Source organism: Plasmopara halstedii (genome assembly GCF_900000015.1).
Source record: "Plasmopara halstedii genome assembly, contig: Scaffold_650, whole genome shotgun sequence".
In the NCBI taxonomy this organism is placed as follows: Eukaryota; Oomycota; class Peronosporomycetes; order Peronosporales; family Peronosporaceae; genus Plasmopara; species Plasmopara halstedii.
In genome coordinates, this window is record NW_020187567.1 from 1776901 (window position 1) to 1804694 (window position 27794).

The 27794-nt window shown below is 39.6% G+C and overlaps 9 protein-coding genes across 9 annotated transcripts; 4 read left to right on the plus strand and 5 right to left on the minus strand.

Annotated features, from left to right (window-relative positions):
- Nucleotides 1–509: 509 nt before the first annotated feature.
- On the plus strand, nucleotides 510–3965 carry PHALS_12990 (Phosphatidylinositol-4-phosphate-5-kinase (Pi-PIPK-D9/GPCR-PIPK/PiGK9); the record flags this gene model as incomplete). Its single annotated transcript, XM_024728651.1, has 1 exon — nucleotides 510–3965. One exon carries the CDS (start codon nucleotides 510–512, stop codon nucleotides 3963–3965), a length of 3456 nt encoding a protein of 1151 aa, XP_024579107.1.
- A 214-nt stretch (nucleotides 3966–4179) lies between these two features.
- On the minus strand, nucleotides 4180–4926 carry PHALS_12991 (prefoldin subunit 3; the record flags this gene model as incomplete). Its single annotated transcript, XM_024728652.1, has 3 exons — nucleotides 4180–4323; nucleotides 4387–4761; nucleotides 4822–4926. The coding sequence occupies 3 exons, from the start codon at nucleotides 4924–4926 to the stop codon at nucleotides 4180–4182; spliced, it is 624 nt and encodes a 207-aa protein (XP_024579108.1).
- A 2111-nt stretch (nucleotides 4927–7037) lies between these two features.
- Nucleotides 7038–7487, minus strand: PHALS_12992 (uncharacterized protein; the record flags this gene model as incomplete). Its single annotated transcript, XM_024728653.1, has 1 exon — nucleotides 7038–7487. One exon carries the CDS (start codon nucleotides 7485–7487, stop codon nucleotides 7038–7040), a length of 450 nt encoding a protein of 149 aa, XP_024579109.1.
- A 304-nt stretch (nucleotides 7488–7791) lies between these two features.
- On the plus strand, nucleotides 7792–8637 carry PHALS_14652 (uncharacterized protein). Its single transcript, XM_024728654.2, has one exon. The coding sequence runs from the start codon at nucleotides 7947–7949 to the stop codon at nucleotides 8469–8471; it is 525 nt and encodes a 174-aa protein (XP_024579110.1). The 5' UTR covers nucleotides 7792–7946; the 3' UTR covers nucleotides 8472–8637.
- Nucleotides 8636–9426, minus strand: PHALS_12993 (PIH1 domain-containing protein 3; the record flags this gene model as incomplete). Its single annotated transcript, XM_024728655.1, has 5 exons — nucleotides 8636–8750; nucleotides 8814–8996; nucleotides 9061–9172; nucleotides 9227–9281; nucleotides 9349–9426. 5 exons carry the CDS (start codon nucleotides 9424–9426, stop codon nucleotides 8636–8638), a joined length of 543 nt encoding a protein of 180 aa, XP_024579111.1.
- A 159-nt stretch (nucleotides 9427–9585) lies between these two features.
- On the minus strand, nucleotides 9586–11217 carry PHALS_12994 (dual specificity catalytic domain containing protein; the record flags this gene model as incomplete). The annotated part of the gene is made up of 1 exon (XM_024728656.1): nucleotides 9586–11217. The coding sequence occupies one exon, from the start codon at nucleotides 11215–11217 to the stop codon at nucleotides 9586–9588; it is 1632 nt and encodes a 543-aa protein (XP_024579112.1).
- Nucleotides 11218–18646: 7429 nt separating this feature from the next.
- Nucleotides 18647–19504, plus strand: PHALS_14653 (uncharacterized protein). Its single transcript, XM_036407540.1, has one exon. The coding sequence runs from the start codon at nucleotides 19117–19119 to the stop codon at nucleotides 19309–19311; it is 195 nt and encodes a 64-aa protein (XP_036263234.1). The 5' UTR covers nucleotides 18647–19116; the 3' UTR covers nucleotides 19312–19504.
- Nucleotides 19505–22935: 3431 nt separating this feature from the next.
- Nucleotides 22936–25306, plus strand: PHALS_12995 (breast cancer type 1 susceptibility protein homolog; the record flags this gene model as incomplete). The annotated part of the gene is made up of 2 exons (XM_024728659.1): nucleotides 22936–23006; nucleotides 23071–25306. 2 exons carry the CDS (start codon nucleotides 22936–22938, stop codon nucleotides 25304–25306), a joined length of 2307 nt encoding a protein of 768 aa, XP_024579114.1.
- Nucleotides 25307–25384: 78 nt separating this feature from the next.
- Nucleotides 25385–25720, minus strand: PHALS_12996 (cell division topological specificity factor; the record flags this gene model as incomplete). Its single annotated transcript, XM_024728660.1, has 1 exon — nucleotides 25385–25720. One exon carries the CDS (start codon nucleotides 25718–25720, stop codon nucleotides 25385–25387), a length of 336 nt encoding a protein of 111 aa, XP_024579115.1.
- Nucleotides 25721–27794: the final 2074 nt, after the last annotated feature.

The following is a 27794-nucleotide window of genomic DNA, read 5'->3' on the forward strand; positions in this document are numbered from 1 at the left end:
TCTTATCAGTTATTGTTTACTCCTCGTCAGTGAAATTTTGAAGCAACGGGCGTATATAACGACTTGAGATTTCGCAACGTAACCTCTGACGTAACCTCTTTCTACCTTACGAAAAGGTGCGCGTTTCGCAGCTTTGCAGCACGTCAATCTATCAAATGGGATACTGTGATACATACGTCGTACGATTTATAGCAAGACTTGACATAATTTTGTCTCTCGTAGTGACGATTGATCACCAAGCAGCATGAGGTTACATACAATAACGGCCAAATCACTACTTCTCCTTTCCTCTATTGGTTAAAACTCATGTTAGTCTCTTATAATAATCCAATCATGACCTCAAATTCTCTTGTCGGTACACTTCAGTAAACTCTATGTAGAAAGCCGTTGGAAAAAGACTCGAAAAGGTTTGAAAAGCCACAAAGGTTTCTTTAATGTAGGAATATATATAGCTCAGAAGATTCCGGATCGCGCTCGAGAGTTCAGTCTCGTACTCGCCATTGTGTACGATGCGAGGGTTGCATCCATCAAGTCCTGATAGTAGTTCACAGTATCAAGCTATGTTAACTCCTACTCAAACAGCTCAAGAGTTTGAATTATTGGTAGAAGGTGTTGTACGTGGTCCTAGTCATTCACATGCATTGTCAGCAATACTTGGAGCCAATACGCGTGATTCAACATCTCTGTCAACGTTATTGGACTGGAGACCATCGAGTCAAGTACAATTACATGCAAATTCTTCGACTTCAGTACAAGTGACTGGGAATATCAAAAGTGAATTTCTTTGGATGGTTCCATATTGGAAACAATGGCGACGTCGTTGGAATAAAGTGGTTTTCTGGTCTATAGCTTTGGTGATCTTTACAGCGTCTTTTGTCCTCACATTTGCGTTTCCAAAACAAGTGGCTACATTTCTACCTTTGGTTTTGGGATCAGGTCTGAGTCTTCTCTCAACAGTTATAATTTTTGGATCATTTCTAAAACGACGAAGATTACAGAAACGACCCAATGATTGCTTGGCATATGTTGCGTTAAGCGACTTTGGATTTGCGATACTTACGTTGGTTCATGTGATGATTATGTGTAATGCCACTAATGGAGAGTGTCGGTCGTTAGTTATGATACCATGTACCATTTCTATAAGTGTGGATCTTTTTTTATTATTGACTGGAATTGGGTGGTTTGGTGCCGCAATTTTGCATCTTTTTGTGTCAATTTCGAACCCATTTGCAAATCACAAACGTCAATTAATATTGTACCATGTTGTGGTTTGGGGAGGCTCAGTACTTGCAAGTACCATTTTACCATTTAGTCTCTTTTCCGAGTATACTCAAGAAAAGTATCAACTTACAAACACTGAGTTATGTCGAATCGTGTCACTTGTCTTTCCACTTCTTCCTACGGATGCAATCAAGTCAAAAAGTATGAAAAGACATCGAATAGCACAATGGCAAGATTTAAATCTTGCATTTTATGGCATTGTGGGTGGTACCGTGATTTTGATCATTTTTGCCGCTCAATTGGGTCTTTTTATAAGTTGGTGGCGTTCAAATAGTGGTACAATCATTGCACTGAAAGCTCGTCGTCGTCTTTTAAAACGTATGACCATTTATGTTCATGCTTTTACTAGTATGTGGATCGTTTTGATTGCTATCTTTTTCATCTATCGTACTAATATTCAAGCTCTTGAAGAGATTCAAGTGAATGATTCAAATGTACCAAATGATGCCAAAATGAATATTTTGCGTCTGTGTTTTCACTTTCTTGTTACTGGTAAAGGATTTGTCACTAGTATCGTGTGGCTTAGTGTTAATAAACCTTGTTGTGTGCTTGAGCTCGTGTCTTGTGGTTTACATCATTGTACCAATAATGATGAAGATGCATCTCTTGATCATTCAGCATCGCTTTCAGCATCATCTTCAGACTCATATACTCGAAATTATACTGAGACTACATGTACCACAAGAGTCCCATATGAAAATGGGCATGTGGTACAAGAACCTATAATCTCACCAACATTTTATGATACTGGTACACATGATGTTTTACAATCACAAGACCAACCATCATTCCCAACATTTGATCAAATTTCACGTTTAAGTCGTTTATCAGCTTCATATGAAACTTCAACTATTGAATCGTATGAAGCTTCACAATCTCATGAAATCTTACAGCGAGAGATTATTTATTATACAGTCTGTGGAATTACAAAAGCAATTATTCGTGCTGCCGAACGTGCAAATGTTCGATCAAGTGAAGTAATAGAAACAAGAGCAACATTAAATGATTGTGAGAATGGAATAGAAACAACTTTATTTGTGGATGATCAAGACCATCATTCAGTTCTCTCGAATGTTCAGAATGTACCACCTCGAAGATATTGTGTACCTCGTGTACCACATTCTATAACACCTTCTCATTCTCTTGATGCTTTTGATGAAGAAGTACAACGTAGCAGTCATTTATTACCACGACCAACATCCTTTTCATGTGTATCAAGAAGAGATTCTACAAGTTTTCGATCTAGTCAAGAAACCTTCCAATCGAATCTATTGGTAGAAACTCGTCCATGTTTGATTAATAGCCAATCAAGAAGTCGAAATTCTCTTTATCCCGTTTCTCAAGTTCCATTTGAGCTTTTTGAACAAGAAATTGAGCTGCAAAGTACTCGATCATCAAGTGATGAACCAATTGAAGAAACTTCCACACGTTCGGCAGTTTTTGCAGGTTTTCGACGTACTGCAACATCAGCATTTAATCAACGACGTGGAGGTTATCGAGGTCGAAGTAAAAGTTCTGGATCGGAAATTTTTCAAAGTTGGATATCTCGTGAAATGATTCCTGATGAAATTAAACCAAAAGTGTTTGTAGATTATGCTCCACGTGCATTTCGTGCAATTCGATTGGCATTTCAACTTTCCGATGAAAAATATTTAGCAAGTTTTCGAACAACAGCAAAAGAACGTGTAAGTTCGGGATCAAGTGGTGCATTTATGTTTTTTTCAGGAGATAAATCACTTTTAGTCAAAAGTTTAAAAGAAAAAGAATGTCGAGCGTTGGTACATATGGCACCAGCTTATGCACGATATTTGACTGGAAATCCTCATTCCCGACTTATTCGATTCTTTGGATGTCATCGAGTTCGTTTATATGGACGCAATTTTTATTTTGCTGTCATGTCAAATGTTCTTCATAGTGAAGGTCATACATCTATGATATTAGAAAAATATGATGTGAAAGGATCGTGGGTGAATCGACAAGCACGTCGACCACAAAGTGGAGATCGAGTGACATGTGCAGAATGCGATGCATCATATATTTTTGATAATGGTGATGAGATTTCGTCTGTAATCGACAATCAAGATGGTTGTAATTCAATTGAAACATCAACATTTCCTTTTCATATTCATCGACCAGATATTGTTTTCAAAGATTTGGATTTAAAACGTACATTGCAATTACCTCGACACATTGCCATGCATTTACATACCCAATTGAGATCTGATTGTGAATTTTTACGAGATCGTGGAATTATGGATTATTCGTTATTAATTGGAATTCATAAATGTCATTCTCGATCTCAAAGTTTGAATGAAAGAAATGATTCAATAGAAATTGAAGCATCAATTCATCATTGCGAAGATATTAATTCTGGAATGAATCTAGCACCACTTGGAGAGAAAGAAATATATTTTATTGGAATTATTGATATTCTTCAAGAATGGGATTGGGAGAAACAATTTGAAAAAGCTGGTAAAGTTTTACTTGGTAAATGTGCTCGAGGGATTTCAGCAATTGCACCAACAGCATATTGTCGACGATTTCAAGCTCGATGTACTCAAATTTTACTTGGTGGACCAGCTCCGGAAACTTTAGATCCAAATTGGGATGAAATGGATTTGAATGGGCGTGAAAAGTCCCGTCTTAATTCAAAGAATGTCAAGGAAATGGCCGTTTTGACGTGATATTACCCAGTATAATGATTGGGTCTTAGAGAAAACCCGGATAGGGATTTGGATTATTTTAATAGAATTATTGCAATATTTTTATATTGTTATGTGAAACTTTAAACTTGCATTTGAAAAATAGTATCAAACAAAATAGTATTATGACATAATGTAGTTTTCAAGATCAAAAGTCAGTATTATAGTTAATTCATGACTAAACCTTGTTTTAGTCTCATTTTGCGTCAAGCTCAGTCACCACTTTCGTATCTTTTTCTTGGCGACGACGACGTACATCATGATTGAAAATACGCGCAATATTCACTTCTGTTGTAATGATTTGGTCCCGCAAAAATGACAAATCTTCTTCAATTTGAGCCTATTGAACACAAAAAAACACTCAAAATTAATGCATTTTTACCCAATTTTTGATACCAATTACCAATTTTTCTGAAGCTGTAGCCATGTTCTTCTCCAGTAGCTCTTGAGCTTCCTCGTACGAATATTCCACCATAACTTGAGCACCAAGCCAGATACAAACTTTACCAAGACTGCAATCAACTGATGCATTGGCATAAACATTATCTGCAAGATTAAATTGGGTCTGAAGTGTCTCGCCTTCATCTCGTTTTGTCATCAAATGCTGCACCATGTCCAAATCCTTTTGTGTCTCTGGAATCTTTCGTTTAAATGTCTCGCGATTCTTCTGCAAATTCGTTTCCATAAATTTATATTTGCTGTACATTTGTTGCAATGCTCCCACGAGTGGCTCAATAGTCTTAACACCGCACTCGGTCATATATGACTCAACAGAATCCTATAGACAACAATACATAAGACATTACGACACACATGTGTTTCAAACTAAATGACATACCACAAAGACAGATGAAGGAATGCCGCGAGGATTGCGTTCGCCCATGATGGCCGCATTTAAACGCGCTAGCGCCTCCGGACTTTCAATTCCTGGGACTGTAGACATGATACACAGGACAATAGTGGCTACGATGCCACGATACTATTACTATTATTATTTTGAAAAATAGTATACATTTTTATTCCGTAATTTATAGTGTTTTTTAATAAACAAAATTACGTTCATTCGCTCAGTGTATCAGATATTTAATAGACAATTTTTAGAAGTTCGTTGATCCATCATAGTCAGTTATTCCGGAAAGAAATACGTTTCCTCAGCAGCTTTCAGATTTTGTCATAAGGCGAGAAGGATGTGCAGTTTCCAATCTACTTTCACAAAGATACGATATCATCTGGATCTGGAAGATCATTAGATACAAAGAGCAAGAGAACTTTATTATGCAGCAGGTAATTCAGCATTGGAAGTCGGATATCCTTTAAGCAAATAATTCTGCTCTCATTACCAAATTTGGACCGAAAATTAAACGCAATGGAAGTTGATTATGGAAATCTATACTGGCAAGGTTTCTTGAGATGGCTTAGTAGAGTTCCTTCAAGAAATCGATTTTCGCATAGCTTAGACCCTTTGACTACACATTTATGTTGAAGTAACAGTGTCAGTTAAACTGACACATTTAGTCAATGGAGGAGTTACTACTTATTGCCCATAGAACGTCACTCATGGATCAACTCGGTGATAAGATGATAGAAAGGGATGCATCGTGATGGTCGATTGCGCAATGTTTGATTTTGAAGTGATGGCACCATATTATATGGACGGGAATTTGGGGCGGTATGGTCTGGAATTTGATACGGACCTAGCAAGGTAACAATTTATCCAAAACATTGAAAGAACATGAAAGGGTGTTACCGTTATCTCAATTTGTTACTCTAATGGAAGTTCATGGATGCAGCAATTAGTCATTTCTCTGAACTTGTTGTTAGCAAAGCCGCTGCTTTGGGGGTAACTTTGGGTCTTGCGATTTGATCGCGAACATACCGCTTAAGGAGACATTTTTTTTCAAAGGTACGCTCGGACCCTGGACCTGGTCAGAGATGTAAGATTGATCGAAAAGGTAATTTACTGGCATGAAAAAGCGATTGAGAAGTGGTGAGCAACCTGAGACTAGATTTGAAGAATATGAAAGCGTTTCTTTCGTTGGGGCAAGATCATCGTTTGCATGATCAAACCACTTTCTTGCATCATCTTACCAAATACAAAGAATTTGAAGTTTATAAATGCTGTTAGATAACAAGCAATGTACTATGTCTCGTGGTTTCGGTAGTGAATGTGCCTAATTCAGCACATCACCTGCTATAATGTAGAAACACAGAGAAAAGTGATTATGATGAGGCTCCAAAAGCAAGAATGGGCGTCTACTGCCTGTACCTAAAAGTGATCTGATTTCTTTACATTTACAAGCTTATTAACGTCAAGAACATGGAACAAATTTAATTCGTATCGTAACTTGCTTTTGACATCTATGATTCATAATTATAACCTAACAATTAAAAGCTCTGATCCCAGCTACAGACATTCGACCGTATCGGATTCCTTATCGCATTTGTATAGCCGATGGCACTTGAGAAAATTCCCACGGACTATTGTCATCTAAGTAATTGCACTCCTCTATTGCCGTACGCAGATTGATTCTTGCTAGTCTTTCTTGTGAATGGCAAACTCTAAACTATTCCTTAGTGTGGGTCTTGCAATTGATGTTTGATTCATTAAGCTTTTGATGCCACTAATCACAAAACATATCATTTTTCTCTTCTGCTGGCTTCTCATGATCTTGGATCTAAGAGACTTTTTCCAGTTTAGTTGTTCGCGACCTGACTACAGATGACTACGCACAAATTAAGCGACTTTTCTGGTTTTAACAAGATTGCCAACTTCCTGTACAGATAATTTTCTGACTCTTCAATTACACATGAATTTGAGAATAAGGTCGTACGCTTCACTCAGGACCGGAACCAAGAGCCTCTGGGGTATTCAGGCTCTTCATTGTTCTTGTGATCTCAGATGTGCCCTACTTTAGTGTTGCGCATGACTTTAAATTGATACGAAACATACTTCTTTTACTTCAATCAGAACATAAACCGTATAGCGTGAACATAGCAGTAAATGCGACCCACAAATATATTAGATCGACCAATTTAACGTGGCTCACATGACCTTCATGTTGTGTAATTCAAGTATTCTTCGGATAACGGTAGCTTGAGCATAGTGATGGGTTCTTTAGTACCAGGTTTGGTTACTTTGCGTTCGCGCATTTCGATAGGTAGGTAGAAGGCGCCATGGTATATTTCCACTTCAGGAGCTAGAAAGGGGTATTGCACAAGGCCATCCGCCAATTTATCGCTTGAAAAAGACATATGCACGACCAGATCGATTCGTGGTACCAGCGATAGTGCATCCGAACCTTCGACAAACGGCACAAAGCAGTGGAACTCACATTCACATACACCACAGGACTCAGAGATTTGTGCACGATGTAGAGTCGCATCATTCGGTAGAGCGTTAGTAGCACGACACTTTTTTAGCTCACGGTGTACGCGGTTGGACCATATACTTCGATGTTTACTTGGTGAATAGGCACTGGAGGTCATAGGTGACGATGACTCCATTACAGGACGTCTTGCGTAGGTATCCAGTTCAAGAGTCAGTTAAGGTGGAACCACCACTTTTTGAATCTTGTAGGATAGCTAACGTGTAGAAAAGAGAGATAAGAAAATTCTTCTAAATGTGATGTTTTTCATTTTAACCGGCTTGAAAGAACATTAATTTGCTGCTTGCATCCGCTTGATCATCGAAAGAATTTAGTCAATGATGAATTCATTCTCAGGCGTACTGCTCTCTGATTGCTTTATCTGTCTGAAGGTCCAAAGAATCAGCAGCGAAATTACATGTCTACAAACCAAGAGAAGCTTGAATATATTCAATTTATCTCTTAACTTTTTCTGGCCAGTAGTTGGATGTGCCGTCTCATCTTTCAGCAGATCATTGCGATACTTTTAGTAGCTCGTTTATGTTTGTTTTAAAAATTTCCGGCGAATTCGATAAGAATCAACTTTAATGGAGTTCGTATGGACCAGTTGAGAATTTTCAAGCAGACCAAACGATTTGTTGAACTCAAGACTATGACAACCAATGCGCTTATGCATTTGTTCCAGATTCTGGTCACTGTCGCTGTGGCTTTGCTAGCAGTCAGCAAGGTAGAGGCGAAGGCTACTGGCTGGACTGACATCTTCAAACGGTCTCCATCTCATTCGTATGAGGACATTACTTCCACAGTTCTCACTAACAGAAAGTTGTGGAAAGATAATCGAGAGAGCCTCAAGAAATATGAAAAACACAAAACGGCCTTTTTCGATGGTAAAACGCTTCTACAACATGCTTCAAACATAGGTTACAAAGGTAGCGATTTAAATCGATCGGACAAAGCCGACATTTTGAATGATTATTACCTGTACAATGACTTGTTGTATGATCTGAAAACACTCGCGACCGAACATGGGGAAAATGGAACAAGTTGTGGATTTTATCGAATTTCTTCAGAAGGACGCACCGAGTCGAACCAATACAAAGTATGGAGGAATAACGCTAAGTGATCTCGAGAATGAGAAAATTGAAGGAGGGAGATTTAGAAGTTATATACGAAAGATAAGTCAATAGAGAGAGATCTTTTGATGCTTCATAACAGCTCCAGCAAGTAGCCCCGCGCCTGCTTCATTCGTCTTGATAGAGCAAATAATTGCGTTGCAGATTTGACTTACTACCACTCGTCTCGAATTATAGGTAAAGTAACAATAAGAGATTGAGTTTGATGATCCCATTTTGCGTGACCTTCATGATGGTGCACTGGATAAGGCAAATGTAATGCAAGTTTCCTAACATTGTATCTGTCATACAGTGTCGTACACTTCTTTGATAAGAGCCAAAAAAGTACGTACAACGTTGATGACAATACAATCAACTTTTGTCGCTTTACATCTAATTCAATGTCTTCAAGTTGGTGATCAGGACACTCAAGTCGAATGACCATTGCTTCACAATGAGCTGAGGATGGATCTTTATCGCTCAATCCAAGGAAAATATCTTCCGTCATGATGTTCTGCTTGTACAGAATCTCAAACCTCATAAGACACAAATTGAATAAATTTCATCTCTTCAAATTGAAAACAGCACATATCGTTGTACTTAGGACGAGCGCGAGTATCAAAATCGTCGTCTTCATCGTCACTTGGAACTTCATCCATCGACCAAATCGATTTAGGATCTTTCTGATAGATTTGACCAATAGGTCGAGTTACTACATAGTATATTGTGTTAGCATAATATAATAAAAAGAAGCTGAAGCATGTACCTTCAGGAAGCTTAGCAGATGCTCCATTAAGCGTGGAAGGTGTGATCTCGTAAGTCTGTAGCTTTACAAGCACCAAGTCAATTAGAGATAATAAATGATACTAGACAGCATATACTTTTCACCTCTTTGACGTCCTGAGCATTTGATAGCCCCGTGAGAAGATTATTCAATGCCAGCAATTCACTTCCAGCAACCTCCATATTCAAAAATTGATACAATCAAAAAAAATTGAGCGACGTTTCAATTCAAGCACGATCAAGAATCATTAATGTACTGAATTAGTAAGAGCTGACAATTGTGTAAAGTACAATAAAAAAGCTCATCACAGCGACCTGTCAAAACCTATCGCGGATCTATATCTAATATCCCGCTTCAAAAACCTCCCAAAACGTTTCACTTTCATTATTTTGAAACTCAAGTTGAATCGATGGTAGCGATTCCTGTTTTTCTAGAACAAGACAATGAAGCTGTTTCTGTGCTGCTTGAACAATTTCATCATGTGAATACAAACAACTGATGCCAATCCAAACAAATTTAGTTCCAACATCTTCTGACGTCGTTGAAATGAGTAAAAAGGCACAATCTGATGTCAAATCTTCGGAATCGTAATTGGTTAATTGTTCCCACACGTCGATACTTTGATCGTCAATCCCTTTATAGCGATACAATTGAATGATTGGTATGACATTTGTCTGGTTTGTTCTTAATCGAGATGTTGTAGCCTTCGCGTCAGTAGGTAAGAAGAATCTTTGTGGCCAATTTGGATCCAGATCGTGAGTCCACTGCAACTCAGTAGCATAGCCAAAGTGATCAATCTCGGTACCTTTGAGACCATCAGTGCCTTCAGTCAGAACAATAATGTCACGTGGCTTAACAGCAGTATCAAATGACTGTGCTAGAGTAAGTATCTGAAATAATTGACGAGCGAGTTCAATAGCTTTCGCCACAGCTTCAAAAATTCGACACTTACTTCCATGCCATATTCTCACCTGGTTCCAATTTTGATAGACAAAAGTGCCATACGACCATAAATACTGTTGTTCATCTTCAACTGTCTTTACAATTACTCGATTCTGTTCGTTTTGAATTGATGCTGTATAGCATTGCTTAAGAACGAGAGTTTCTGGATCGTAAAAAGAGTGCGGCGTCAAACGATAGAGTCGATTTATTTGAAATTCCATGCCACCTATTCGCATCGCTTGTAGCTCTTTTTCCCACTCGAGTAATTGACAAATAAATGCTGCATTTGGACTTGATATTGCTCTCTGACGTTTGACCATTGAAGCAGCTTCTTGATACGTCATTTGTTGCTCCAGCATCAAGTATGCAATTGCTAATGCACATGACCGAGACACACCTTGATAACAATGCAAAAGTATTTTGATTTGAGATGTTTTCTCTTGAGACTGTAATTGTTGTCGAAGATTAGCAATCCACACTAAAACTTGTGGCAAGAACGGAGTCAAGTCTTCCGTCGCATCATCTCGTAAAGACAATTCAAGCATTTGAAATTCTGCATCATCTGATGTTTCAAACAATTTAATGTCATTAAATTCCCACTTGTATTCGGCACAACAATTGAGAATATGAGTGATACCAAGTGAACGCAATTTGGTTTTATCTTGTGCTACATGAACGTTGCTTACATATAAAAAAGAAGGCAAAATTTCCGAACAAACATCGACATGTGCATTTAAAGTCTGAGATCTTCGCACACTTTCAGGTATTAAAAATGGATCGTCATTCTTTGAATTTTCGTTGAAATTCTGCTGCAACGTATGACTTGGAACGATTGTTTTGAAAGAAATGTGCGGGATTTTAGTTACCGAATTGGCTGTTGGATGTTTCTCTGTAGTTTGAAAGTGGCTTGATGGTCGACAACAAACGTCGGTATTTGATTGCGAGTCAGAAACTCGTGATGCATGAACTTTAGCTGGTGATTCTGACGGTAATACACTCTTAAACTCGTCATGACATGGTTTGTTTCCCATTTCGGTGATGACTCTTGTGAAGCTTTCTATTTATTATTAAACCGTCGCTTAAATTTGGTTACGTTCATCGCACATTGTTAAATCAGTTCATTGTATACCAGCATAACCTTTGACTTCCCATATCGTCGTTAGTACACTTTTTGTGAGATGCTTGATTAGACGATGGTGGAAAGTTGTTTACCTTTGTACGCATTGCATTGATGTTTTACTTTGCTTTTTCTTTATATACTGAACAGATGACCAGAATTAAGAATTAAAGAAGTCTGTTTCTTAGTAAGTTCATCGTGACGATTTGATCAAGCATCACAAGTCATAATATTGCTTTTACTTGTTCCTAGTGCCTTTGGGAAAATAGTTTTTCTAAGAATGTCATTGCTTCGAATCGCAATATTTGATCTCAATGCTACAATTGAGCTGAAAAAAATATTTGTACTTCTCCCACATTTACGGAAAGCATTGCCTGCCGACTTCCACTGAGAAGGTTACATGAAGAAAAAATAAAGATCACTGCACTTTACAAATCACGAAAGGCAGAAACCACCAAATGGTTATCGCCATCGTTTCGTGATCATAGTTTAGCAAAGTGAATGAATACCCATGGCAGTTGTAACCGGATTAGACGAACCCAGAGTGTAACTGGTTACACGTACCCTTGTATGAAAGGGTGGGTCACACAAGATGGTGTCACCGTATACAGGTGTGGATTACACAAGCTACAATGGTGTGGCTACACCGTAACAAGAAGCCACTTGCCAGTAGTACTGCATATTTATTAGGTTTCACTATTTAATAAGAAAAACCTCAGATTCATATATAGGCGGCTCTGCCGCACATGACAGTGTCTAATAAAGTTTCAATTTTGAACGTAAAGGTTTTCACTTTTGGAGGTAGCGGATTGCGATCCGCTACACTTGTACTGGTTCTGTATAGAACGTAAGGTCGGTGACCTTAGCTTAGCTTCCCCTAAGCAAAGAGTTACGGCAGCCCCGCTACAGCAGTGGGTTGGTTTCACCTGTATAAAAGTCAATAAAAATGAAAGTTGTTGAAATAGTCGTATGAAAAGACCCTCAACGACCAAAAGTGTTTGACCCGCTCAACGGTACTCGTAGGGTAGAGTTATGAGCTCATTAACAACGGGCTAGTTAATTAGCTAAAATGTTATTTTATCGTATTAGATCATATACTTCTGGAGCACTCAGACTAATGATTACTGTACAATATATGTTTCAGCAAATGTTACAAAGGTTTGACTTGGTGTTTTCGACGGTGTGCTTAAGCGTCTGAATTGCTGCGAAGAACTTCGAATGTTGACAAAGACAATCCATGTATATTGACGCTGTGCACTACCGAGCCTGAATTTATTGTCATGCGGCTTCTTGTGCGCTTAACAGAATCCTTCGACCGTGCATCGAAGTAAGGTTTCCAATTGATTTTTATATGATTTCATGCTTATTGACTCACTAAGGTGCTTCAACACACATAGTGAATCGCAACTAATCGGTGAAGCGTTGATTTGATTGAGGCACAATTTTTTTTTCGGAACCATATCTCAATCATCAGATCTAATGTAGTTAAGCAGCAAATGACTTTATTTTGGGCTCCTACGCTTGTATGTACCATATTTTTTAGCAGTGACCCAGAAGCATTACGCAGTGTTCCGATTCTAACGAGTAGACATTTATGGTGATATAAAACCTTGGGCATGGTATATCAGATGAGTGTTGTAGTTTTTGGTTCAGAATTAGACCATACCAACTGCGAGTGACAAGGTCGGTGGTCTAATTTTACTGTCAATTGTCTCTTTCCAAAGCGAATCCAGGTAAAAGGTAACACCCGCTCTTGATTTCCATATTCAGCTTACCTTGGACAGAAGCGATACATCATCAAGAAAGAAAACTTTTTTCTATCTCTCTTATCCTCGCGTAAGATCCGTCGCTCCGTTTTCTTAGGCTGCAGATAGGTAGTCGCTTTTTTCATTGCCAGCTTTTCCGAAAACCGAGTGCAAAGCTGTCACTAGCTGGCTCACTAATGCCTCTTTCGCCGACTTAGATACGGCACTTGGAGCTCAGAAGCGCGTGTTGCTCGTCCCTGACGGGTTTGAATCATAATAGATTTGCCAGTCATTGTACAACCTTAAATTATGTTTAATTCAAACACTTTTGTGGTAGATTTCTGGGGATGGATTCACTCGCGTAAAATCATAATACCTGTACATTTGACGCACGATCGCGTTTGACGATAGATCATTGACCGAAATTTTGGCAACTCTTTGCTGGTGTCTCTACAGCTTTTGCCCAATAGCTTTTGAAACGAAACTTAAGAATATACATGGAAGCAATAGCTGCGTATTGACGGACTCAAATTGCTGCGTAGCATATTGACGAATCGATGTTGTATCGACGATCATCAGATTAAAAGCGACAATAAATCTGTCAGGGTATTCCTTGGTGAACAGAGTTCATGTTCACAAGCGAGAATTATGTTACTCAGTATACCTGCTTCTTGATAGCGGTTGAACAAAGCTTTTGCTGCTCCAGTTAACCTTTCATTGATTCTTAAGTTACTTTGCAAAAACTGTGAAACGCTGCTGCAACACGATTTGATCGTTTGTGGGTATATATGTTTACTCTGTTCCTAGCGGTTATAAATAATTTTCTCTCTTAATGAGATTCGGAGTGATAATTTGTCCATGTATTTTCTTAATTAATAGCTCTCTTTGTATAATGCTTTCGGTATCCTTATATAATTAATCCAATTTTGAAACAAAGCTGTAAAGTCCTCTGCTTCTATTCACACGCACTCTTTGATGACGGAAGCACAACCTATATAGGATTGATTGTGACATGATTATTGGCATGATCACGCGACTTGTTCGTAGAATTTGCGGAAGGATCTCAGCGGGTATCGTCTAAAGCGTGTAGAAATGACATTAAATTGTTTTAACATCTTGAACACCATCACTTTCGGCCTTACTTGTGGAAAAATCGGTGTTTCTGGTCAATTTTGCTCATAATTGCTGGATAATATATCTGGCTGATCAAGCAAAAGCTCGCTGATAGCAAATTGACATGTGTTGTTACCGTACACTGACAAAGACGTGATACTTTTTTGCAGGTAATATTACTATATTATGAAATTTGAAAAATGGATATGTGTAATGACGCGTGAACCCACTACATTGAGCAGGCAATTGGCACCCGTCCATTTTTTCGTTTCCACACCACCAATTTTCTCTTCTAATATCCACCACTTTCACCAGTGGTGCGAGCGCTTTGTGCACAAACGAAAGCGCCTTGATGTCATACTTATATGGCTGATTGAGACATTACATCAAAAATTGTGCCGAATTGCAATGCAAGCACCATACTACACAAACCTACTCCATTCTTGGGTCATTTTGATTGGCTGTCACATACCTGTGAAACTTTGATGATGCGAGCAGGGGCACGTCAATTTATGTTGCTGTCCCAGCTGTATCGTCACGTTATAGCCTTTTTTTCGTATTTTATAACATCAAGGCTATGGCTTAGAATATAGTCGCCCAAAGCCTGTTCTGAAGATCGCGGCTTCTGGTCACACCGATTATCTGAATCGGGACAAAAAGACGAGACTGCAACATGCGATCCCTTCCTTTCATCGCAGTAGAGGAAACTTGGACAGCCTGGCTTTAGACTGTTCGTATCCTTGTTACGGTTTGTCATGCCTCAAATCAAATGTTTGAAGACCCCAGCTGAGTAAGAGTATAATCCCGAAAACGGCTCGCGGTAGTTCTTACCTTTCGAGCTCTTTTGATGATATTACTGTCAGATAACTCGGACAATAAGCTGTCCTGCAGCAAGAAGGTTGCAGCATTGCACTTGCACCCCAAAGAGCTTCTGCTTTCTAGTCGAGGTGGGATAATGACTCATCAAAGATTCACCGCATGGCACCTATTCTTTGCCTAGAAGTCAATACATGATTTGTGTCAAGCTAATTAAATCATACCAAGGATAAGATAATTTTTTGTATTCATGCTCAAGACCAATCAAACCCTTCACATCAAAGTCTTAAAGCTTTATCGTGAAGTTAAAGAGCTTTGACACCTAGTATAATAAGTCACATACTACAAATGAGTCCACATTTATCGTACGTAAACTTGGCAATCAGGCGCTGCTCGTCAGCCAAGTTGCGATTTCATTGTAATTTGCCTAATTCGCCTCTGACACATACCGAACTCCGCCTCTCGCATACATTCTAGCTTTGCATATCCAAAGTAAATTTGTACATTCAATACAATGCTTACCGCTTTTTGGGATGGAACAAGTCTCACTAAGTGTTAATTTCATGACTATGATAACCTATACCGTATCCGGAACATGATCAGCTCGCTTTTCTAATATGAAATTTTCAAATCTTGAGCGTAGTGCGTCATTTTTTACTTTACCGTTTTTGAAGGGCGAAGAAAGCTTAAACCCCGTGCGGTAATCCTGGTTATACTGTGCAAAAACACGTAATATTACGGAATGCCTTATCGTAAATCGAAATGCGCTGCCCAATCGCCTTGCTAACAGTTGCTAGCGCGACGCGCTGCTTCTCAGTCTGAAGCAGGGCCAAGGAAATGCCCACATAAACTTCTCGCATCTAAAGATGATTTTTTAAATCTTTAAAGATCTTAGATATGAAAAGATGAAATTTTTTGGAGAGCCGAACTATCTTTGTGGGTGTCGGTAGAGCTTGTTAGCACTTCTATTGACATCCAAATGAATTTTTCTCGAGGCGTCGCACAAGCCCACTCTCGTAGCCAGTGAAAGCTTAGAGACGAGCATTAAACGCTTGCGGTCCGAAGACTATCGATTGCTCCATCACCACGGAACCATCTGTATATCAAGCTTGATTTATTGACTCAAGGAGAAACATGTAAGCATTGTATCGTGCATCCTCCAATTGAACAGTTTTTTTAAGACTTAGACGTCAGACAAACAGCAAATGATTTCAATTGCATCAGGGGTACCGTGGCAACTTTAACAGAAAAGCTTTCGACGTTGAGTTTGCGCTAAAATACGCACATAAGATTGGTTCAAATGGCGTCTTCAGGATGCGAAACCATACTTCACTAACACTTCAGATTAAGATTAACAAGCTTAAAATATATATAATGTATCATCAGTGAAGCTCAAAACCTGCATAACGCATCACATATGATCACGAATTCTGCAAGGCTCCCCATTTTATAAAACACCGTCATAATGATATCACTGTCAGTACTTGGTCATTAGATTCGACCACGGTATTGCATCACCGATACTAGACTCAGTATCTTTGAGCTTTGCTTAGAATCAAATAGGTAAAGGATTGAATGGGTACGTCAGATACCGAGACAACTACATCCGAAAGGTGACAGTATAATATTTTTCCAGATTTTGTAAGACATTTACAATATATAGTCCGCTGCTCGACCTGTGCAGCCCTAAACGTCCTAGAGCAAATCACTATGTGTTGCGCTGTCAGACGCTTTGAATAATAGCTGTATTATTGACCTTTTCCCAGTAGATATGCGTTTTAATTCCATTATTTGTTGGCCGGTTATGTCATTATTATTTGTAATAACTTACATGATAAAATATGTAGCAAACGTACCTGCAAAAAATTAAACCTTATATCAAAATTTGACGATTTTTTTATTATTGGCATAATTTTCTCTCAGTTGTAGAATGATTTTCTTGGCCACAGTCCGGTTTATTTATGTATTAGTTTAAAGCAGATATACTAGAGATTTGATTGCACGACATTATGTGCGGGCTAATGCTCGCTAACTTAATGTATGTCTCATAGATCCCAATAGACCAAATCTCCATCACGGGTTTGCAACCGCCTGATTGGGTCCATGATAAATCGTACGCGTTGTGATGGATATGTATTCCATGAGGTCAAGTCAAGATTGATTAACGGATAATCTTTTGCTGTTGTCATTCACTCATCAGCTTTAATTTGAATTCGTTGAGCGCTTTTTTATCGCCATAGTCAGATACAGCATCTTTGATAACTGGATCATTGTCGCATTGTAACTTCGTCGTCGACAGCCTCATCAGCGGCTATTGACACGTGCATTTCACTGTATGTTCTCGAAAGGTTGCGTCTTAAACAGGGCTTCTGCACAAATGATCGACATAATTAATTCGCGACTCTTTTTACTCTTCACAGATTCTCATTTCAGGTCGGAAGATTGTGTTCCATAACTGCAGGTCAATGGGATCATCAGCACTGAATTCGAAACTTTTCGTTTGTATTTTGACGTAATGCGTAGTTATCTCGCTTGTTTTTCAAACACCAGCAAGTTCTTGGTCAGCAAACTTTAACCGCGTATCTTGCAACGAAACTAAATCTGCCATTACAAGAAGACAAAACTCAAAGTTGTCATAGTATTTCGTATAAGTTTACGAGAGGCTAAATATTTCTTGTTACGATGCCGTTGGTAAGTAGTGTTGGAGAGGGGTATTCTTCGACCACCAAGCTACGATGTGCTATGAACGACCTTCATATTACATTTTGTGTAGTCGTAATATAAATCAATTGATGAGTACCTTTAAAAATTTCAAAACTAGTCGCCTCAGAAAAACTAGACAATTTTAGCATGAAAAGTAATAGAACGTACATATTAAATTTAAGTATATGTCCCTTAAAAATAGCAAAGCAAGCTAACAGCAATGGTTATGTGAGATGTATTCAGTGTCACTTCTGGTAGAGCGCACGAACCCAATCTCTGTATGTTTGCTAGCGCAGACTCTTAGAGTCAAAGCTATCTATCAGCAAAAAATACGACAACCCCGTTGCAGATATCATTAGGTGTTAAGACGCTTGAAAGATGCTGCACAAAAACAGTGGCAGTTGCATTTGATCCAGCAATGAAAGAAATCAGCGGAGTCCGTTTGAGGCGGCTCTGGCTGGAGTACCAAAACCTGCAATTTGCCTGGCGTACCATTGTGCCATCTGATGTTTGGTAAGCCTTATTTCTTAGGATTTGCAGTGACTGCGTTCAGGATACGAGAATTGACGTAATTAATGGGTGTTGAGCAATTGAATGAAAAAGAGTCGAAGTTTACAACAATAGGCATCCCTATCGCTAAAACTGATAGAACTTTACTATCGTCATCTATAACCAATCTAGATACAAATTACTTATCGCACCGCGTCACTAATTGATACTGGTGGCCTGCACGTATGAAACTATGTTATGCGATGTCGAACGGCCCTTTAAATACCTCGCTGTTGACTAGAGAGTGCCACATAGTGTACATCAATCCCTTTGAAGGCAGCATTGATTGCGAAATGACTGAGCGGTACATCAGATAAAGTTTAGAGAATATCGAACCATGAAAAGGCGATATGGCACAAATTGTATGTACGGGGAAAGAAAAAATATTCTTTTTTTGAAATTAAATGTAGAAATCTACCTTGAATCACAACTTTTCCACGTAAATGACAGAAATTTACCTTCGAAGTTAAAACTATTGAAAAAAAAACAGAACATATACTGCGCATTACTGGTGCATCGACGCTTGTTGTGTCCCACTTGACTACAGCTGCCGCATCGATAAACACTTTTTGGCGCGTCAACTTCTAGCGTGGCATGCTGTGATTCGATTCGATTCTTTTTTGGTCGTCCTTTTCTTCTGAATGGATTTTGTGGAAGATGCTCACTCTTAACTGTTTCACTTTTTGTCACGAATGGCTTCGCTCCAGGTGCTTCATCATAAGCAAGTAGACACGTTTTGGTTAACCATATATCTTCAAAAGGCAATTCTGTACGTGCCAATTGATTTCAAAACTTGAGTGCTGCTATGAGGTGTCGGGCTCTTCGCTTGCCACCCGCGTCTCTCCCATAATGTCTTCTCCCGTCGTCGTTTATCGATTGTTGTAGTAATGATAATGTTTGTGCCAACCACAAAATTTTCTATGCCTTGTAAACTTTCATTTGCTCCACAGCACCATACCTACGTCGGTGATAACAACACTGGCTCAACACCATTTTGCCTTATTCGCCGAACTGCCATAATCTTTCACCCCTACCATCCGAAGACGGGGGGGTCCATGAGACTCCCATACGAGCTGTGTTAAGATGTGCTTTCTGGCTTTATTGTGAGTTAGAATGCACTTAGTATTACCGACTTACGCCAAGACTTTGATTAGTATACACACTATCTCTCCGGTCTATGTAGTGACTCCCTTATTCGTAACAAGTGGGTTTGAACCCACGCCATCTCTCTGTTTGCATTGCATCTTAACCACCTCATTAAGGCTGCCCAAAGATTGTACGCTGTAAATAAAAAAAGTTTAAATTCTCTATTTTTTAATTTTTGCATGTAACTTTTTGCATTGTTGCGAAAATATTTATTGCTAGGTAAAAAAAATCTTTTCTTGTTTTGGAGGAGTATTTTTCCATTTAATTCGAAGATGGTATACTTTCCCATATAATTTGAAAATGGTATATTTTTCGATTCTCCCTTGGATTTATCTTGATTACATAGCAATCGCAAGTAACAAGATATTCAATACTAGTAGAATAACTACTAGTAAGCTCAACACAAGCAAGAATGGTGATTGGAAATTAAACGAATTTGAATGTCCTGTACTGTGGTTGAATGCAATTGTACCAAACGTGAAAGTGTTTCGTAGACAAAATTACAGTACTTGTCTCATTAGATTCTCCAACAACGATGTAGACAACCCTGAGGCTGGCAATTTTTTGTCATGGTGAGACACTGCGCAAAAACTACTGCTACTTGAGCAACCAGTTTCATTCCACTCTCTGCGCGTTACCGTGCCTGCTCTTTTGACCGTAGTTGCACTGAAAGTCCACTCCTGTGCACCAAGTTAAAGTAAATTGCTCTAAGAAAACCCATCAAAAGCACGTCATCGCGACCGACGCTCTAGATGAGGATGCCGACAACTTTTGCGATGAAAGCCGTTCAAGTGTCACGCTGACCCTTGCCCAAACCATCATGATTACATCTCGAGGCCGCCCGAAGTTGCAGACCAGTCGGTCCGCAGCTACTGTGTGTTAGTCTTCTGCTAGCAATTGGAGCGAAACAAATGCGAGAAAGTCGCTCCGCGAGCATTTACCGCTACTGTTGGTATAGGTAGTAGTAAATCAAAATATCATTATATCAATAAAAGATACCTTGCGTATTTTTGGGGGGTGCCACTAAGGTTCAGTTTGCAAATTGGATGATGAGTCGACGTTATCATACTCGTTTTTGGGCTTTACAAGCCAGTATCAGCGAAGCGAACGTTTATTTGTAACATTGTCTCATGATTGTCTTCGCAAAATTTTGAAGCACGATGTGTAAAATCGATCTTTTCATGTTTCACCGGTGTCCCATTAAATTTTTCATCAGTAGATATCGTGATTCAGGATGTATCAGCGCGATAGGTTTTTGTGAAAATTAGCGGAATCTGGGCGCGAGGCTCTGCAATGATGGTACACAAATTCTTAGAGTTCTCCCAGCTATCAAGTCATCCCGATTAATGCTTTGCAAAAGTTAAATTGCCGGCCTGTATGAATGGATACAAAGTGACAGTTGGAATGTTCATCAAAACATTGTCTCAGGCTTGGATTTTGGGAGCGTGAAGTACCTAAACGAGCGCTTAACCACAACCATATAGCAAGAGAGGTAAATCTTTATTGGTCCAACTTCGCGCTTATTGTATCTTTAGTGTACATCGAGGTTACAGTCGAGATTAAACGATCCCCTTTTGAACTCGATGCTAATATTATATAAAGGATTAGGTCCTGGTAGATCAATCATGGCTAATGCCCACACAAGATCCCGCGATTGCGCACCTGATCATGTACCTATTCTATCGAGAACGCGGCCGGTTCCACTCTAGCAGCGAATTTTGCCCACTGCAGCCGAGCACGTAAAATTACTACCTACCGCTCATTCCCCGCTTTTCATATCATCCTGACTCAAGGTTTACGTTTCCGGCACCAACACCATGATCTGTAATCGACCATACCTGACTATTACATGGATGTGGTTTACATCACCTTCGACGTGGATTGTAAGGACAACTAACAAGCTCTTTATACGACAGATCCCACATGAAGTGCGACATCATTGGATGATGTCACGTATGTCCTCTGAATTAATCAGTGCAGAATGCTGTTCATATGTGCAGTATAGAGTGATAACAATCAGTACAGAATGAGCGTTCCGACTTGGGAATCTGCGCTGGTGATGAGACTGACGTGTCTTTGCCATCTAAAGAGAGTGCCTGGCGTGAGTCAGCCACTTTGCGGGGACGCTCCACGAAAAAAAGTTTCTCAAAGCTCAAGATTAGTGAACCCACGGTTTTATATATCAGGTTAATCGGTTTTACTTCTACATGTGTAGGTATATACATATGATATGTAGGACTTCTTGTAGTGTTGATCAGTAAGCTTCAGAGCCCGAAAATCTTTTCAATTCGGTTGCAATTCCACCTATTGCCTCTCAAGCGCAAGCAAACGCTGTGTTTAAGGCTATCTAGGGAAGCCTCTTACATGATCCAAAGAGTATCGACAGAATACAAAGAGCTTTATCAGCTGTTACGCATTTCTCTCAGTTACTTTTTATGGTGCTAAAGCTAGTGCACTTTCTCATCTCGTTACCGATGTCATTTGATTTGTTTTCAGTTCGCGAAATCGTAATCAAAGTGGTGGTGATCCAATTACTTCTCAGTTTTTAATGGCACAGCCAGCATTTTCTTCGTTGCTCGGCTTCTGTCGGCGTGTTCCTTGGCGCAATCACGATCGACAATTGTTATTACGGGTGCGAGAACGATATGTTAAAATGGATTGAGTTTTTATGTGCTGCAGAAGTTTGTGCGGCTCGTGTCTCCACTCTCTCTATATATATTCTTAGTCAACAGGCGACTGCAGCAGATTCATCTCATCGCTGGTGGCTGGTGGATTTTTTGTTCTTTATAGTTGAAGATATCTCTCGCAGAACGATCTCCATTATCGTAAAGGTGCGCAGCTTATACCACTTAGCATGCTTAAATGAGTTGTCGAGTGAATCGAAGATCCAGCTCGTCATTTAAAGGGCATTGAGTTTCTTTCGGCTATCGATAAGTTTGGTCTATAATCTATAGGGTTTCGGTGCCACGGTTTGCGTGGAAAGTCATTGAATTTGAGTTTGACTGTGGGACCAGCAATGGTGCTAAAGGGCACTCAAACGAAGCGTGCGTGTAGTAGCTGCGGGTTGAATGTAGTGGTAGCATTGGCGCCCTGGTTTCAGACGACAATTTGTCGTCAACGGACAAACAACTGACTTCGAGGATCTGTCTCTCAGTCTGCTGCTTGCGTAGACACAGTTCGTCCTGCTCATAACTTTTTGTGGGGTTGTTTGCGATGTTTTTGGATATGTCCATGTAGAAATAACATATCTTTTCAAGGCGCTGTTTATGTAAAATTGATGTTATCTCAAAACCAGCAAACAATCAAAAATATTTCTTTTGAAAAACACGCAAAATGCAATGAATTTGTTGAGTTCGATCTTAAACGACATCAAGTCAAATGCCAAGTGATAAAACTGCTGATATTGCCGTCACCTTGTACATACGTATAGCAATTTATAAAGAGTCTACGACAACCACAACACCAGGAAGCTGCCAATCTTTTTATCACTTAAAACAGCAATAAAAAAATTCATATTATTCTGCTCTTTTTTCTAATTTTTAGCCAGTCAGAGACCGATCATGGCGCTGCTGTCGTCTCGGCGATTAGAGGCTGTTCGTCTCATTCGCGAGCAACTTCGGTGTACTCTTTGGTCTGTTGCTTTCTAACTTTCATTCTTTCTTGCTCATGTTTACGCTCCTATTTTAACTTTGTAGTAACAATATATTTCAAGAGCCACAATGTCTCGATTGTAAGCACAATTTCTGTCTCCCGTGTATATTGCAGCACTTAAAACAGAACAAATCTCACTGTCCCACGTGTCAATTACCGACAAGACCAAGCGAAGTAACACGGAATCAGTTTTTAGAGAGTATTTTAGTAGCTTGGAATAACGTCGAGACGGAACTTAAAGCACTTCATGGCGACCCAAAGTTTCATGCTACTAAAATCACCATAGAAGACACAGACAAAGTTTTGCAACGAGTGGCTCATGGAGTAAGTTCGTCAAATGAAGAAGAGCGACACAAATCTCGAGGACCAGTGGCTAATAATAAATGGAACATTGATACACAAGAAATTCGACAAGAATTGAATTCAGAACGGCCTTATTTGCCGCAACATTATGGAACACGTCATGAGAGCACAAATCAGTGGAAGAAAACGAGTAGTAGTGACTTACCACTTGATTATAGTTCGAGTACAAGAAGAAAGAGTCGTAAACGTGGTCTTCAAAAGAATCAAACACCACGACAGGAGGTAGAACAGATGTCAGAAAGTGAATCGTCTCAAAACGAAACGAAGGAGGAATCGGAAGTGACATTGTCAAATAGTTTGATGGCGACACAAGATGTGGAGAATTATCTGGAGCGAATTAAAAAGCAACGAGAGGCATTGAGTCAATGGGAACGAGAGCATCAGAATCAAACAAACAAAACGTCGTTGTTCTTGGATCTCGAACGCTCTTTGCACAGCAGCAATACTTTTGAAGCATTGCTCCAGGAAAGACGAGAATCCCAGCAACATGAAGAGGATGGAGACTTGCTGACACAAATGACTCAACTGACGCAACTGCCACCAGCAACTAGCGTACTTGAGTCTCCAGATCTTCTTGCCACGTTCCGACAAAGTAGACATCGAAATGATGATGATAGACTGATAGCAAAGCGACGACTTTTCTTGGCATCGCCGTCAAGAAAGAGACTTAGAATGCCCACACTTCAGGGTTCAAAATACCAAGCGATTGATTGCAAAAGTGACTTAGTCAGCGATACAAGTAACATCGATCGCAAAGAGGTATCGGATAGTCTGTCAGCTATGGCGTTTCCAAACGAAGAGGTCAAGAATGCAGATGACGATACCGAGTCTGGAGACGCAGATGCTGAAGAAGAGTACGAAATGAAGCCAGCAAAGCCATTACAATCTACGCTGAAAAATCGCTTATCGCATGACCAATTTCGTCAAAGCCAAAAGAAGTCAATACCCCGAAAAGATGTTAAGATCAGTGAGAATTTTCGGTGTGTCAGTACTTCTTTTACGTCAGCAGAACGGACTCAAAGTGACAGCTTAACGTCTCAGGCAGCAAAGAACTTGACATTATCAACACCACATTCTAACGCAGCGAATGATAAGGCATCGAAATCACCAAGGAAAACATATCCTACACAAGCAAGCAAGCCTCCTGTGCACACTTCAAATCATCCTAAAGTATCAATCGATACTCGCGAAAGCACTTCACATTTTGTCTTTGTGAGCTCGGATCTCACCCGCGAAGAGGTAAAGCACGTTTTGGAAGCAACTCAACGCCTTGGTGGTAAATTTGGTCATGATTTTGATTTGAAACGCGATCCAACGACAAATCGTTATTGTACGTCTGTGACGCATTTAATTACCAAAGCTGTGCCACCCATTGGAGTCCTGAGTGAAGAGAAGCCACGTGCACTGCGATGCAAACGTACTGCCAAATACATGCGTGCATTAGCTGAAGGAACGTTTGTAATGGATTTTTCGTGGATTACTGCCAGTCTCGCTGCTGGTCGATGGCTTACGGAAGATCCGTTTGAAATGGTTGGTGATATTTACAGTGATGCAGTAGGTAAACCTCATGAAGGGCATATTCGACGCATTCAAACTGGTCGACGCAACAGTATCTTCAGTCTCTTTTGCTTTGTTTTGCTCGTGTCCGAAGACGAATTTGAATTTCAATTTGCATCAGTGAAAACGCTTGTTAATAATTTTGGTGGTACAGTCGTGCGCGCTGGATCATCTGGGACGTTTCAATTGAATGAACAATCACGTCGAACACCTGTGGGAGTTGTTTCAAAGACTACATTACCTTCAGAAGCAAAAGCCAAATGGTATCAATTTCACATTCCAATTGTTCGTATCACTTGGATTTTTGATAGTGTCAGTCACTTAGAAGTGCTGCCATTTGACGATTATTATCCGTATTAACCCAACGCAAAACGATAGCGCTTCTACACTGTTCGCTTTTACCTAATAGAAACTATCAAGTATCATAGTCTGCTGCTCTTACTCATTGCTTCTTGTTTTCCTTCCATCAACCATCTTGTCTCCATCTACAGGCACTTGCATCTCAAATATATCAAATTGTCCTTCGTTTTTCACTGCAATGTTGATATTTGCTCCATTTGACACCTTAATGTGACGCTGCACACACTCAAGCAGTTCCTTCTGTAAAGCCGCTAAATCCACGCCAGCAAGAATTTGTGAGCCACGTTGATGCGCTAGTATAATTTGTAATCTCTCCTTTACTACGGATTTAGATGATGAAACTTGTTCGACGTCTCCAAATAGAGAAGCCAGCCACTTCTTGGCACCACGACTTGTACCTACACGCGCTGACATTAAAGCTGAATTAGCACGTGGAGTATTTTAACCAATAAACGAACGTTAAAATTAATTATGACGAATCAATGATGGTCAAATTAGTATATTTTCGATTATTTATTAAGCAATTCGAGGAAAGGTCAGATAACTATGAAGTCTACTGGCTCCTTTGATTCTGGGCGCAGTATTCCAAAACGGAGACTGCACCCTCACCTGTAGTGTTCCTCATTCCTATCCCGATGTAAGTTAACAATAAGTTGCGAATGCGATGGTATTCAGGATAAATTAATAAAAGTTACGCTTGGTAATCGTCACGTTCGGAGGAATGCGTTCCAACCGTCGGACAGGGATAAGTTATATACATCATGATACACACTCGCAATCGATAGTTACGTCAGCTAGCTATAGAAAGTAATATACTTACGTCGAGTGATCAGTCAAGAGGGAGTGACCCCTCGGAAGCTTTTCTCTTCATCCAGAATGAGTCGAAGCGAGCTGGGTTAATTGCTTGTCATCATCACACTCATTGACATATAAGTTGGGAATGTTCATGCACAAAGCTGTTATTCAATGTGCGCTGAAGTACTCGACACGTGATGTTCAGCCTGGGGCGGCGACATTCATGATTTTCGAATCATTACATTCCAGTTAAGTGAGGAGTTACACTACGTAGAGCAAACGTCAGAATTTTAAATGGAAGTAGTTACGATAACTCGTAGAAATGAATGGGTGGAGTCAAAGCTGAACCGGTCACGCGGACCGGTCTTCTCTGAGCATTGATATGAGCATTTTTTATAAAGTTGCTCATTTGTATACTCACTACGCTACCAAAAGTATGCTGATCGAAAGGTTTTACCGCACAAACCTTAGAAGTAATTTTGTTATTTTTATTTAATTTGACAATTATATATCTTTATTACTGATGAAAGACATTAGGTTATTTTTAAAGCATGCTGTAATTATTAATATTGCAATATATTTTTGGCAGCTTCTTTAAGAGATCAAATACAAAGAGAATAGATGACTCATCATTATTAAAAGTAAGTTGTTATATTGTTTGATGAATTGCTGGATAATTTTAAGCATATCTGGAAGTTACTGGTGTCATTATTCTACAAATTAAACAGCTCATTTTATATTAGAAAATTGATACGGGGTAGCCAAGCACATCGCACACAGAAAGCTAGTTTAAGTCCGCGTTAACCAACGCACGGTGGTCGACACGCTCATTTCTATCATGCGATAAACGAGGGCCTCTTATGTACTCAAACCTGTTAATTTCAAGCAAATATATATAAGTAATTAGTATTGGACAGGCACAAATACAATTTTCTGTACGAAGATTGTCTTTCTTTTCTGACGTGCGGCTTGCAACTCGAAAATACCGCGGACCCCTTTGTTCTGTAAGCTTCATAGATACCGATATTCCGACATCTATAAATACTTAAAATAATATGATTGTCGAGCAATTGCCTGGGTTACACGTACCCTGGTAACAGGGGTGTGTGTCACACGAGATGGGCATGGTATGACTGCACCCAAATAAGAATACGGTATGTGACTGGGTAGCCAGTAGTTATGCATGTATTTACAATTTACTTTATATATTTGGTGAAAAATATATACATTTAAAATTAGGCGGCTTTGCCGCAGATAACAATAAATAAGGTCAGCTTTGGATTTAAACGGAAGAGTCAGTTAGCCTTGGGTTGAGGCAATAATTACTCTTTGAGTAAGCGGATTGCGATCCGCTAAACTCGTACTTGTTCTGAATACAGAACGAACGGTCGGTGACCTAACTTACGCTTCTCTAAGCGCAAAGCTACGGCAGCCCCGTTGCACTTGGTAGCATTTGTAGTCAATTTACACCTGAGTCAATAAGACTAATCCTCTGTGGTGATGGAATTATTTTCCTCTTTTCCCAGGACATGCAGGACGGGCTAAACAAGCTGATGTCCTTGCTTGGCCCTAGGGCGTGCAACACTTTGCTACGCAAGGCCCCGAGGCAATCGATGCGCGTCCAAAGGCGTTTTCAAACGCGCTGCTAGAGCACCTGCAGCAGAAGATGTCTGCATCATTTGCGTCTATGACG

Excerpts from the sequence above, each read along its gene's own strand:
- PHALS_14652 (XM_024728654.2), top strand. The coding sequence starts at position 7,947 with ATGGACCAGTTGAGAATTTTCAAGCAGACCAAACGATTTGTTGAACTC.
- PHALS_14653 (XM_036407540.1), top strand. The coding sequence starts at position 19,117 with ATGATAATGTTTGTGCCAACCACAAAATTTTCTATGCCTTGTAAACTT.